Genomic DNA, 14803 nt, shown 5'->3' with positions numbered 1-14803 from the left:
CACCAGCAGCATGTTTAGCTTATATCTATGAAAGAAAAGAGATGGAGAAAAAGACAAAAGGTTCTAATCATACCTACAAAACAGAAAAAAAATAAAAGGAGTGATGTCAGACCTGTGTTTCCATACACACTTTGCTAAGAGGTGTTAAACAGACCTCAGCCTTGGCCAGTTGCTCCTAGAACCACTCCACATCACCTTTTCCATTAGGATAGCAGATCTAGAGGTGAACCAGAAAAGGGAACAGTCCTAGGTAAAGACTAACTATATTTCCCCTCTTTGGTTATTTTTCTTTATTATCTGATGAGCCCCTTGATCTGCCTCAGCCTTCTTCTTCTTTTTTTTTTTTTCTTTTTTTTTTTTTATTTTTTTTTTTTTTTTATTTTTTTTTTTTATTTTTTTTTTTTCTTTTCTTTTTCTTTTCTTCCAACAATACGTTTAAACATGCGTTTACCTGTAAGCACATTATGGAGCTCATTAAGATTAAGCAAATGTTTATACATCTGAGTTTGGACCAGGACCAATTTTACAAATACCTTCTTATGTGAAATACATTGTGTCCTCTGGGCAAAGAGGGGACTTGTTTACAAAGGCCTGTTTTCATTTAAATTTCAGATTATCCTTCTCAAACCTTCCTTAAATTAAAAATTAAATCACATATTCCATCGGCTTAAATGTTAATTAAGCTACCAGTATTATAAAGAGAAAGTATATTTTTTTCTTGAAGGCAATAGATGGTGCTGAAAGTGCTGGAGAGATCTACACACAAAAGGTGAAAATGTAAGAAATACTTCCACCATCCAATTTTAGGTGCCTCTTCATTTACACGCGTTAGCTGTTTGCTCTGCCTGGCTTCCCACCATAGCCCATGAGGAGAGAGAGACCACAGAAAAGCTAACACAAAGCCTCTGACAGAGCGTATGTCTCTCCAGTGACAGCTTAGGAAGCCTAGAACTAGTCAGTCGACATATCAGGCCTACCCAAGGGCCAAAAATTGGTTTGTGTGAACACTGTTGTTTCTACTCCACCTCTTCTCATTATCCCATCACCCCAGCTGTATAACACCCTCTGGTCATGCACTGCATTTTGGTGTGAACTTCTGCAGGGCTGTTTTCAATGAGGTTTCCAACCTTGACTCCTGTTTCACTAGTGGAATGAAATTCCACCAGAGCAAGGAATCCCAAATGGGTTCAGTCAGAGGCAACAATCGTATTCAATACACATGGGTGCAACTCTTTTTATGTTGATACCAGGGTCTGCTCATGCCAGAGCTGACTTTGGCACTGAATTACTGTAACAGTTCACAGGATTTTTGAGTAGCTTCCACTCAAAGTGCTACTTTTATCACCACTTATATCATGAATGTGTTTTGTACAGCAGATCTAAGTTATCTCCAGGGTAACTGTCATGACAGAGTTCAGGAAGGCTAAGACAACAGTGTTTCATTAATGCTCAGACTGGTTTGAAAAATAAAGTATTAATTAAATCTTCAATTACAAAACTCTAGACTAAGAAAAATGAAATTCTTGTAAAAAATCTTTGTATTTCTTACACACTGACTGCAGACATCTCTGTTTTCTTTGAAACCTGAAAAGTATTCTCTTTTATAAACTTCATTTGAAGACTTTTCAAAATTTTATAGCTTGCAGAAGCTTATTAAAACTGGAAAGGATATTCCAAAACTATTTGAGATGTCTGAGCTTTGTATGAATGCCCTCTCCCCCTCAAAAAAAATAATAAATAAATAATAATAAATATATATATATATATATTAATTTGGGGGCTTTTCTCAAGTTGAAATGCTCCTTAATCAAATTTTCAGCCCAGAAGGCCTCTGATTCCGTAATAACTTTATAATTGAGCACGTGCCTAACTTTAAGTGCAATATATTAGTGGTGGCCCTAAAGGGACTACTTGTGAGATTAACATTGAATATTATTTACTTGTGTATTTCTGAGGAGTCATATGTCAGACCAAAGAGCCAGAGGCATGGCGTAGGGCTCCGCTGTACAGGTGCTACAGAAATACCAGAATAAGACTCTGCCTTCTTCTTGAGTCCTTTGATGAACAGCAACCTTGACAATAACTTCCAGCTGGGGCTGGCCAAGGAATACGAGTTCTGTCTGGTAAAAATATTTGAGGTTTTATGTTCTCTACTTTTCTACAATAAAAACAAACCCTCTTTCCAAAGAGTTGATTTAAAAAGACTGAGAGCCGCATTAGAAAAGTCTGGAGGCTGCATCGCTCACTTTGATTGTGGGAGGCTCTGAATCATGTAGAGAACAGATTTAAATACAGGCTTCCTCCATCCCAGATGAATGTTGACTTTTAAATATGAGATTTCCATTGTTGGAGAGTTAATGTTGGACTTGGAGATAATTTTCTGTTGAAAATTCCACTGATATCACCATGCTTAGTTTTGACATCAAAAAATTCCTTAGAAATCCATCACCACAACTAGAATGAAAGTAAAGTTTTTTGGTTTGGTAGTATCATTTTTAAAAACTTCTCTTCCATACCACAAAACTTTTTAAAAACTAACTATCAGGCCTTGTTAGGATTTAGAAAAATTATAACTTTTTCACCACCAAACATGCAGGAAAAAATATATTCTAGTCCTGTTGCTTTCATGGGGAATTTATTTCTATTTCTGCAATATTTGAAGACCTGAGACAATTTACTGACAAACAATATACAAAGATCTTTCCAGGTTCTCCAGATGTAAGGATAAGGTCTAGTGGTCTGAGCCTCAAGGAGTGGGTGTTGAAAAGGAAAGGAAAGGAAAGGAAAGGAAAGGAAAGGAAAGGAAAGGAAAGGAAAGGAAAGGAAAGGAAAGGAAAGGAAAGGGAAGGAAAGGAAAGGAAAGGGAAGGGAAGGGAAGGGAAGGGAAGGGAAGGGAAGGGAAGGGAAGGGAAGGGAAGGGAAGGGAAGGGAAGGGAAGGGAAGGGAAGGGAAGGGAAGGGAAGGGAAGGGAAGGGAAGGGAAGGGAAGGGAAGGGAAGGGAAGGGAAGGGAAGGGAAGGGAAGGGAAGGGAAGGGAAGGGAAGGGAAGGGAAGGGAAGGGAAGGGAAGGGAAGGGAAGGGAAGGGAAGGGAAGGGAAGGGAAGGGAAGGGAAGGGAAGGGAAGGGAAGGGAAGGGAAGGAAAGGAAAAAGAAAACTGGAATTTCCTCAAATCTCTGACAGGGATCTGGAAATCACAAACCCTCCTGACCCAAAGAGGAGAGCAGGCCAGCTGCTCACAGGTCCACAAACTGAGAACTACTTTGGAAAATGTTCTCCTCTATGAAGAGGCTTCCTAGGCTTTCATCTTCAGAGACCTGAGTTAAATTGCAGTTTAGGTCATATGATTGTGGTGGTTTCAAAGTCCCTAGCAGATGTTTGGGAAATCAGAGAACTGCAATGCTGCTAGTGATGCAAGGTTACAGAAAGTTTTGATTGTTAATTCAAAGGCAAGCGTAGTGTCATAGAGATAGACTCATACCAAAGAAAACTAATATATTAGAATCAAATGATATTTTAACATTTCAGCAGACTTCTTCGCAGGAACAAATCTCTCCCTTTGGGATTCCTTATGGGTGAGGCAATTTTGTCTGCAAGTGGAAATGCATGAGTCCTTCTTTGGCATATAATTTCTAAATGACAAGCTAAATAAGACACCCTAAGTTGGAGGTTGCTTGCTTTTTCTAAGACTATAGTGGCTGGAATAAATTAAAAACAGTAATTTTTGTTCACTTAATCCTACTGCAAAATGAAATAAAGTAGGTTGTAGAAAGAGTATGATCTTTGGAAAGTGAGGAATGCATTTCAGTTTTAGCTTTACTGATTAAAAATAGTCTGCGTGCCTCAAAATGCCACAGACATGGCTATCCAGGTAAAAAAGAGATACCAGCTTTTCTTGGTGGGTATGAGTTAATGGCTACAGAATTTACTGTACAACAACTTACAAGTAAACAAAAACATCAGAAAAACAAATTGCACTGGTTCCACTTAACAACTGAAGCATCATTGCCACATGTTTCATTATAGATTTTGAGTGTGAATTCCTTCCAGAGTTCTTTCTTTTCATATCCCTGTTTGATAATACAGGTTATTCAATTTGATTCTGTAGAACAAAAGTAACTCAGAATAAAGCTTTCTCAGATTTTATCAAGTCTGGGAGTAAAACTGATTTTATCTATTGTGACAAACTGTGCCTTTGGAAATATGTGAAATTAATCAGCTTGCCATCTGAATGGAACACCTACAACTTCTTAGTCTAAATTGGTTCAAGAGAGTGGAATGTCCATCTCCCATTTCAAGTGAGCCAGAGGCTTTGTTTTTGTTTGCATTCCACATTTATCTCTAACCAGGAGACCTGTGTTTACAGGCAGTCTCAGAGCAGGTTAAACTAAGGTCAGCACAAAAGTACACCAACTTACTCTGGCTTCCTAAGAATTTTGTGAATGAAGAATTGATTAGGCCAGGATACAATATTTTGGGTCACACTGATAAGACTATCTTTCCCAATCTTGACTAAAAGTAAACCTTTTTAGAAGTTTGAAATACTCATGTTACTTATTAAAATATTATTTTAAAGGCTTTTGTCCCACTATGCTTTGAAGCAGATGATTGAGAAACTAACCAGCAAGGAACCTGCAGTCCTCTAGTGACATTTACAATCCAATCAGAGGAACAAACCAAAATGAACAACAACAAAAACAAAATCACAGAAGCTTCATGGAAAGCAAACTAATAAGATTGACATTTAAAACATTAAAAAGTTTTCAACTTTGGAAAGTTCTACTAGAGAGCTACTCCAGATATGATACTGACAGCTGTAGAGCCCATAGACTAGGCTTGCTTCAACAAATCACGCCCTGTTTTTATGAAGCACAAATGCAGCATCATGTTGAATAGCTGGCTTTTTTCGAAGGATAGGAAAGCATGCTGGAGAAAAGACATTTGTTGCCAGGTGAACCACTTTCATAACCCATCTGCTGAAGCTGGTATGGCTACCTGGCAAAACGGCGAGGCTGGGCTCACCTGGGTGACCTGGATATTGCACTATCACATGGGAAACAAGTAGGTAAACACAGCAGGGAAGACAAGAGAGGTGGTGAGGCTTTTGGCAGCAATGAGGTATAAGATTGGATTAAGCTATTTGTGAAGCTAGCTCTTAGGAGGGATGAGTTTTTTCATTGTTTTGACGTTATTTTTCCTGCTGACACTAAGCTTTTGTTTCATGTTGAGCAAGTACGCCACTTAGTCTGTTTCATTGAGCGTAGACAAATAAAAACAATTGAATAATCACTAAAGTTCAACTGACTGCTGAAACCAATGCTCTTGTATCCAACAGTTCAGTACTTAAAATGCTCATCCAGGATCTGTGGTCTTTAGCCCAGCATTTAGCATACTTCCTAGAAGAACAATGCCTTTGGTCTCCTTGCTGCTCTTATGTAGCTGTTCAGCTATTTATAAGATAAAGGAGAAACTTGGAAATCTTATGTTCCTATGAAGGTAAATGTCTCAAAACAGAGTTCCAAAAACTAAGGACATTTTAACAAGCTAAACTCAGATGGTAGGCACAAAGCTGCATTACTTGAGTGATTAACAGTGAACAGAAACACATTTTCTACTCCAAGGACAAAGTTTTGCAAGAATATACATATAACAAGTATGTGAGCACACATCTGTGTATGAATGTGAGCTGGAGGGAGAGATGGAAGGAATGGGAACTAGCATTTTTACCAGACAGTGACAAGCATTCCTGTTAGTCTATACATAGTCCATGTGACCCGTATTATAATTGCAATTCCAATTTCTAGAAATTACAAAACAGTTGTAGATGAAATGCTATTTTCCAGTATGTGCCTAATCTGTACATTAAATGTATGCTTAAGTGCTGCAGCTGTAGACATATATATGACCAATTATGCATTTAATTAGTCATTTGTGAAAGCAATTAAATGATTACTCAGGCAAATAATATTTGACTACTAGGCTAGGGCTTACTGGGCATAAACTGAGAACATCCTTGAATTAATATTTATTTTGAAGTATCCATATAACCATATATGCAGTATATTTTATTAGTTTTTTATTTCTTATGTTTGTTTCTCATGCTTCTCTTTTCTCTACTAGCATGTAAAATGAAGAGTCTCACTGAAGTGAGAAACTTATCTGAGTTTTACTTTGAATGAAATCAAGTTTTAAAAGAGTGGAGCTAAATGTAGAACTAAAGTAATTATAAATCAAAAGAAGATCATGACACTTATTTCATCTAAACCACATTAATAGATAAAATACCTTATCCCCTCTCCCATTAGAAGCTGTCATAGGAAACAAATGCTGTAAACTCTTCCTTAAGGTTTTATGCACATCATAAAGTTTGTTAATTAGTCTCTTATTGAGAATAGCAGATTTCAATTTCTTTCAAGTTGGTTTCCTGCCTATTTAAAATAAAAAAGTCAGTTACTTCTAGGACTTAAATATAGCAAGTGACTATAATTACTGAACAAGTATCTCTGCAAAAACTGAAGGCATTAGGACAGAAGAAACAGGAATTTTCAGTTGAGATGCTTTTCATCTTACCTACCCCATATAATTCATGCTGATGGAAAACACTTGTTTAATCCATTGCCCATTTCCTGCTGTCTATAAAACCTCACCAAAGTGTATTCTTTACTCCAAACTACTAATGTTCAGCTGTGTATGACTACAAAGACCATTTGCTGCAGTTCAGACACCAGAATTAACATACAGGCTTTCCACCTAAATTTTCCTAATAGGGACTTCTCAGTTTATGCAGGCTTTGAATGAAATGACCACAAATTTCAAGAAGGAGCGAGTACCATGAAAATGAAAACAGAGTACTCACTGTTTTTTATTGTCACAGACAAAGCCTTTTTACTCTTTGTGTGTCCTCAGGGAATCATTCTGACAGCCGACTTTTGATTTTGCTGTCTCTCAAATAACAGAAATGCTACATGTATCTTAAAAAAGCATGGAGACCACAGTGTGTCATAAAATTTAAAGAAACTCTTTTGTAAATGAAATCTGATCAGAGATTCAATTTTTTATTATTTATAGTTTTCCCATTTGGTTTATTTATTTTTAATAAGGCACAGAAAAAAAAAAGTTAAAAAAAGAAAAAAAAAAAAACACACAACAGCAGGCTTTTCCAGATGCTGCCATCTTCTCTTCATCACTTTTACACAACTGTTGTCACACTGATTTAAAATGTGTCTGATACTTGCGAGTGTTCAGTATCTGTCATGTTGGAATAAAGGGTGTTTTTGTATACTACTTTCTTCAGGTGATTACAGAACATAGGTATAAAAAACACCCTTTGACATACACACACACAAACCCCACAGTTTTTGCTTGGAAACTTTATACTGAGATTTAGCCTGCAGCAGATCTTCAGAAGTGAGCCAGAAACTGAGCATTTCCATTACTAACAGAAAGCAAAGGAGGCAGCAGTTTGAGGGTTACACAATTATAGGAAAATGCCTTTCCTTCTTTGTGTAACCAAAAATGATTTTGCAGCAGTGTCCAGAATTTGCTTCCTATGACGTTTGGCAAATTGAAAATAAAACCAAACAAAACAAAAAGACTGAGATACAGATGTTATAAAACTGTCAACAAGCAAAACCTATTTCCTTTCCCCTCCCCCCTAGATAATTGCTCCAATTTTTCCTCCAGCTGACTTCAGATTATGTTTCTGCATAACAGATGAGAGTAGCTTCATGGTATTGACTAAATAATAGATGTTTGATCATATACTTCCTAGAAAAGATGAGAAAGAAGTCCAGAAGAAAACTGAAAGAGCTTAGAAAAAAGTAACTGACAAAAGAGCCTCATACTCAAATTTGTGCCTAATGACAATTAATGGCATGATCTAAAACCCATCTGCAGCAAACTCACACATTCACAGCAGCAAAGTACCTTGGAAACTATGGCAAGGAAGCCAATTTGCTGTGACATAGTACTGTCACCCAGAGAAACCCGTGGCTCAAAATCTGAAGGCAGAAGCAGTGCACTTACAGTGTTCAACCCTTCCCTGATTCAGCTGGGAAGTGGCTAAATTTGAATCCATGCACAGATCGAAAGGCCACAGGGCAGCACAGCAGCATGCAGCCCTGTTGCATTTCAGGTGGTGGGGCAGAGAGGGAAGGTTGGAGACAGCCACCCTGGGGCAGCACAGCAGTGACACCTCTCAGGCACATGGCAGAAGGAAGGGAGACCAGGCGGTGGTTGGTACAGCCATGGGAATGCTATCACCCAGGCATTAGCCTGCATCATTATACCTCAGGCCTGTCAATCCCAGTTTTATTACACTGTTTACAGAAGATTTGCCCACGTGTCCTACAGGAATTTTCAGATACTTGCACCATTTTTTTTACCAGCAAGATTCCACAGACATGTTTCACCCAGCAGGACTTCAGCTAAAGCCTCAGCTGCTGTAAAGGGCTTGTACCTAGGCTGTTGATATATGACAAAGCGTAAACATTTACATTTAACTCTTTTTTTCTCCAAATATCTTCCCCTTATTTCCAGAACTAAGTAGATGCCTTCTTGACACACACAGATGTTTTTATGGACACTTACAAGACACACTCTGATTTAGCAACATGCTAGAGTTTTCTCTCAATGTGTGAATTTCCACAGAGTTTAAAGGTAATCTACCAGGACTGATTTTAGTGCTTCACTTACAAGTTTTCTACAGATATTACAAGATTTATGAAGGCTGTGAACTAGGAATATAAATATTTAAATTTAAGGTTAGTGACCATGTCTATTCCATTTTCTCTGCTTTCAAAGAAAAGTATTTTATTATATCAATCTATCATTTGATAGATCCCAGCACAAGAAGGATGTTGATCTGTTAGAATGGGTCCAGAGGAGGTCCACAAAGATCATCAGGGGACTGTAGCACCTCTTCTACGAAGAAAGGCTGAGAGAGTGTTCAGCCTGGAGAAGAGAAGGCTCTGGGGTGACCTCACTGCAACTTTTCAGTATTTGAAGGGGACTTATAAAAAAGATGGATAGCGACTCTTTGCTCAATCAGATAATGACAGGACAATGGGGAATGGTTTTAAACTAAAAGAGGGGAGATTTAGATTAGAGATTAGGAGGAAATTTTTCACTCAGAAAGTGGTGAGGCACTGGCACAGGTTGCCCAGAGAAGCTGTGGATGCCCCGTCCCTGGAGGCGTTCAAGACCAGGTTGGATGGGTCTTTGGGCAACCTGATCTAGTGGGTGGCATCCTTGCCCATGGCAGAGGGGTTGAAACTAGATGATCTTTCAGGTCCCTTCCAACCCAAACCATTCTATGATTCTATTTCTATGATTCCATGAAGCTGTCCCTGCTGCCCCTCACAAAACAAAAACAAAACAAAACAAAACAAAACAAAACAAACAAACAAAAAAAGCAGCAGAGTTGGGACCATGGGATTGTGCTCCTGCTAATATCCTTCAGAAAGCTTGAGAAAGTATCCTGGCCAAGGGCATGAAGTTGTAGACCTGCTATCTTATCCAAGGAAGGAAAACAAAACTTTACTTATGAACAGCTTTGGGATTTTATGGAAAATTAAGGAAGGACAGATGGAATTACAGAGGAAGGGAGAGTGTAAAACAAAACACAACAGTGATGAGACTGATGAGTAAAATCAGTGTGCCTAGGTGCTCCTAATTAAATGAAAGATTTGGGATAGAAAGGCGTTTTGTCTGAAGTGTGCACTTTTCAGGGTGTGGTGTCCACTGAGAAAAGGGAATTTTTTTAAAGTAAGTGTTACCATACACTAAGTATTAGCCCAGACTACTTTCTTATTAGTCATGAAGCCAGTCATTCAGGCATTATAAAATGTTTAGTAATATCTCGGCTTTACTCAAAACAGTAAAGAATACAAATCTGGCTTGATTTATTCTCTTAACTTTTCCTGCTGATCTGCCCCAAACCACTCACAGGAACCTAAGACTGGAAATGGACTTCTCCAGTCTCTCAAGATCAGATCCCACATCAGGATAAATCTTGTCATAAATTGATGAACTCCATCTAAAAATAGGTAAGATTTATGTCCCCATTGCAGTGATGAAAGGCAGCTCCAGAGCTCTCCTCCCTTGCTGCTGGAAATCATCCAGTTTCCAGATAATGAACATCCTTGACTAGTTCCCGCCTGCTAATATGGGAGAAAAGTGGAAAAAAAGCACCACTCTTTCCAAAGGGAATATTCTTCAGTTTTAAAACAGAGTGATAGGATTTAGCTTTTGCTATGGATGAAATTACAATTGCCTGATGTGAAGGATGCGTGGTAAATAATTAATCTGCCATAAAATCAGTTGCTAGGAAGCCATTAACAGCACACTTTGTTGATGAGAAACAGTGGCTCTACAACAACATTTGGTTTGGCTAGTGAGGACTCGTTTATTCAACAGACACATGGCCTGTTTGTTGTTCATTTTAGGAAACATCAGCTTCTGCTCCATATCAAAAGCCAGAAAAAGATATTATTTTTTCATTTTTCATGTGATAGTGTTTTTTTTTTTAATGACAAATGGTTAAAAAGTTAGTGTTTGTTTCTATTTTCTACAAATAAATGTCAAATAGAATAACTTTGGTTTTGTTGATATATCCCTTCATAAAAACTCTGCAACTTTAACACAAGGAACAAAAACATCCTGCTCTTCCTTGTTTATCAAAATTCACATTATTTGGCCTGAAAAAAAAAAAGTGTCCTACTTTTTCCTCATCAGATTTTAACCTCCTGAAAACCTAAATCAACGCTTTTTTTTTTTTTTTTAATTATTCTAAATTAGGTAACGATAACCTGGGTGTGTAACATCAGATTTTACAGTGCACTACCTATATTTTTACATCTTTACAAATTGTATACAATATATTTTACATTATAGTCTGACTATAGTGTATCAAAAAATGAAAAAGAAAAGAGTGAAACCTTTCCTATAAAATTAACTCCCTGTTCAATTTCCACTTCTCTGTAAGTTCATATAGCAACATTAATAAAATCATTGGAAACTTCAGCTTTTCTGAAAGTGTTGTAATTTTAATTTTGTAACATTAAAATTATAATAATATACTATGCTTCATTCTATATCCTGGTTTGGGTGAATTTCAGTCAAGAAGCACAAAGAAATAGAGCATACTGAATTTTTAAATCTATACTAGCCTCAGCATCTCTACTGTTTAAGATATTCATATCATATCTAAGTTTTCAAAATTCTGGAAAAGAGAGATAGCTTTAGAGTTTACTTCCACATCCCCACTTGCCTGATTTCCACCGCTGCCTAGGTCCAGGGTTTTGACTGAAGCTCATTTCTTAATATTTAGCTAATTTAAATGCTAATTAGACTAATTTGATGAATAAGACGTGGTAGGAATTTATTAACAACTTTGCTGCTATTGCTTTATGTCTACAGAGAAATTTTCTAAAACAGGACCTAAGGGACAGTAGCGCATCTGTTACCAGTTGAACAAGTTGGATTTTTTGTAGTACTAAACATTAGAGCTGGTAATATACTGCAGGGGAGAAGGAGGAACGATTTAGATTTTTCCAGATCTAGCACATCTTGGATATAGGCCACTAGTGCAGTAGAGGCTTTATGCTGTCCTGCACTCATCTGCTTCATGTTTTTTGCTCTGAGTTTTATATATAGTGGAAGAAAATGTACCTTGTCTCTGTCTCTCATTATCTGCTAAAGTCATCCCATCTGATGCTACAGTTGTTCTGTCTGATGTTATTGCTGTGTATATAAAGAAGTCAAATCCTTTACTGCAAGTCTAATCTTGTGATAGACTTTGTGTTTTTATTGAATCCCATTGAGTCAGTGAGGCTTCACAGAGGAGAGAGGTCAACTGTCAGACAGAAAAATGGATGAGGCGATCTCTTTGGAAGAACAGTCTTGTTGTTGCTTCTTTGTTTGTTTTATTTTGTTTTGTTGTTGTCTTTATTGTTGCAGCATGTACTGTTGCCACAGTCAATAAATTACTTAAGCAGGTGTCATATTTTCAAGATGTGACTATTCACAGGCAACAATTGCTCTTGGGCTTAGATGACCAAATTTTCCTCTGAAAAAGACCTACAGAGAACTTCCACAGAACTTTCTAAGGAAGAAAAAGAGGCTTTGCTAAAAATATGGCAGATGGTAGAAAAGAGAGTCTTTCTCCAGACTTGCGTGGCTCTGTTAAGGCTCTGTATGTCAGAGCTAACTTTCTGCTAAATTATACATACCCATGTATCAGAAACTCTGTGGTGAGGCTACTTACCTCTCCCAGATTCCCAAGGCTATTCCCCAGATAACACTGACAAAGACACCTGGCTTCTTTTTACATGTCTGGACAGCCATACTCAAAGCAGAATACCTTTTCTACACAACACAATTATTATTTAATACTGCCAGTCTGCTAGGCACACAGTACACCCCCTCCTCTAAATAAATGAGGTTGCTGCAGGAATCACAATGCAGTCAGGACAAATGTTCCCCTGTAGAAGCAAGTCAACAGGCAGTATTATAATGCAAACAAAAGTCAAGCAATTTGCACTGGGAAAATAAGTTTTCTCTGCTAATCTGGCTAGTAATTAGCTGTTCGACTTAAAATACCTTTTTCTTTGTGATTGAGGTCTAAGACTTGTTCCACGCTAAAGCACCCGTATTTATGTTGTGCCAGCTTCTCTGATTCCTACACCATTAACTTTCCTACTTTGTCTTAAACCAAATTTAGCACTTAAGAAATCTGATAGCACTTCAAATGATCAACTCAGTGTATCTCAGTAAACGCAGTATATCGGCCAACAAGCATGCACACCTCACAATGTTGAGCCTTTCTCACTCTTCCAGTATTCCTCATTCACAATTTGCCTGGAGGAGAGGAGAAAATATTTTGTATCTCTTGTGTCACCTGGGACTCTCAGCTGAGACTGACCATAAGGAAAGCATTGGTGATAAAATTTTAATGCTTTAAATTTTTTAATATTTGTATCATTTTACAGTCACAAAGCATAAACTCATACTGTCTTTTGTAAGTTTTTTTATGACAAGGAAGCTGTTTGTTCATAGCTGTTTTGACTTCGCTGAGCAGAATATACTCTCTAACAGTGAGAAAATGATCTTAAGAGTGCAGAAAAATGTAAAAAGAAAAGTTCTGCTAAAAATAGCATATTTTGGACTTTGTTCTCCCCTGTGTAAGCTCCCATGGTTGAATTAGTCTGTGATTATTTTAATTTGCATATAGAGCAGCAGCCCCCAAAGATCCATCTAGAATATCCCCCAAATTTGGAGGAAATCTGGATTCAGGTCCTTCCCTTCTGTGATACCCTCAGGCAACTCAAAAGATTGCAGGCATCCTATTCTTCTTAAGAAAAGTACAGTTCATACATGACTTTTGAAGCTACATCTGTATCTAGATATGTATTTCTGATGAACAAAAATAAAATCCATGGCAGATAGAAAGCTAAATATCTTTGTGGATCTGGACCTTACTATTTCTTTGTCCTAGTTTTCAACCAGTAAATATTACTATTACTGTATGGCAAAGGAGCCAAGAAGGTAAGCATTCTACAGATGGTGAATGGCATGCTCAAGTGTAACAGTGGAGGGGGTCATCTAAACATTCAATCATAATTAAAAGGGGATAGGAATAAATGTAAAGGAGGCTAGGCGTACTGAGAATACCATTTCTCAGTGAAAAAGTTCCAAATCAGTTTACCATGACCTTAATTTAGTCTTGTACTTGTTACGTTTTTGTATAAGCTTTCATTTCTGAAAGCTCAAAGTGAATGTAATTCAGTTTGCAGGTATTTCAAATGGAGGTCAGCACTCACTTCTACGTGTTGACAGGTCTGAATGAGTTTCGCCAAAAGAGTTTCCAGTTCAGTATTCCTCTTAATAAGGTTGGTGAGGTTACTCTCCAAATTTTGCTGTCAAAAAGAAAGAAAAGAACACATTAGTATTCTGAAGAATTTAAAATTTAAGTGAACAGTTGAAAAATGGGTGTACTTTCAGGATCTGAATTATGTAATTACACAGGTATCAACACATGACATTCATTTTGATGTGCACGGTTAGATATTTTGTCCATGAATCAAGCATGGCAAGACAAGAAAGCTGAAATGTTTGTGGTAAGAGTTCACCACAAAATACTTTCTAAGGACCTACTAGAAACTAGGTTAAGAAATTAGTTTTAATCAGGGGAAAAAATAACAGAGTAAGTAGAAGTCAGGGAGGTTAAAAATGCTTTATCAGAAAAAAAAAAAATGACTCCTTATTCCATGCTCTTAGTCTGACATTTAAATTTAACAACCTGCTGCTAACTGACGTCTCCCAGCATGTGCCTGTTTGGGATCACACTCATAAGGACTCAGTAGTAGGACATTGATCACACCACCGGGGCATTGATGTAATTGATTTATTTCCCTACTTGAGTACAGTCAGATTTTTTAATAAATAATTCTAAAGAAAACCATCATTTCTAAGTAAAATAATAAAATATCTACTCACTTATTGTCCTTGAGAAACAATGTGTGGTTTGTGCCTGTGTTTATCAACCGATTATGGGCACAACAAATATACCCAACTGTGGGAGCTCGCAGTGCTTTCTGCCTCCCAGATCTGAAGCCACATCCTGGCCGCTGTGCAATTTCATGTGAGACAGAGATTCAGAAACAAATGATTCAGCCTCCTCCCTCCCCACCCTACCCACAGGAAGGAAATCCAAGTGCATGAGGAAGATGCGGTCTGTGGTGGCTGTGACCTGCTCCCTTATCTGGCTGCTCTGGGACTGGGACCATGCAATGCACTGTGGGATTTG

General features: G+C 37.6%; 1 protein-coding gene across 4 annotated transcripts in view; it reads right to left on the bottom strand.

The window, feature by feature from the left end:
• Positions 1 to 14803, bottom strand: part of MID1 (midline 1) — a 238236-nt gene that overhangs the window by 29159 nt on the left and 194274 nt on the right. For all 4 annotated transcript variants that reach the window (XM_032192990.1, XM_032192971.1, XM_032193000.1 and 1 more), the window contains exon 3: positions 13818 to 13913. In XM_032192990.1, coding sequence (XP_032048881.1) covers positions 13818 to 13913 — 96 coding nt within the window. The remainder of the gene's footprint in view (positions 1 to 13817; positions 13914 to 14803) is intronic.

The sequence above is a fragment of the Aythya fuligula genome, chromosome 1 (genome assembly GCF_009819795.1).
Source record: "Aythya fuligula isolate bAytFul2 chromosome 1, bAytFul2.pri, whole genome shotgun sequence".
In the NCBI taxonomy this organism is placed as follows: domain Eukaryota; kingdom Metazoa; phylum Chordata; class Aves; order Anseriformes; family Anatidae; genus Aythya; species Aythya fuligula.
Note: the sequence above shows the minus strand (reverse complement) of the source record. Positions and strands in the feature narration are given on the sequence as shown.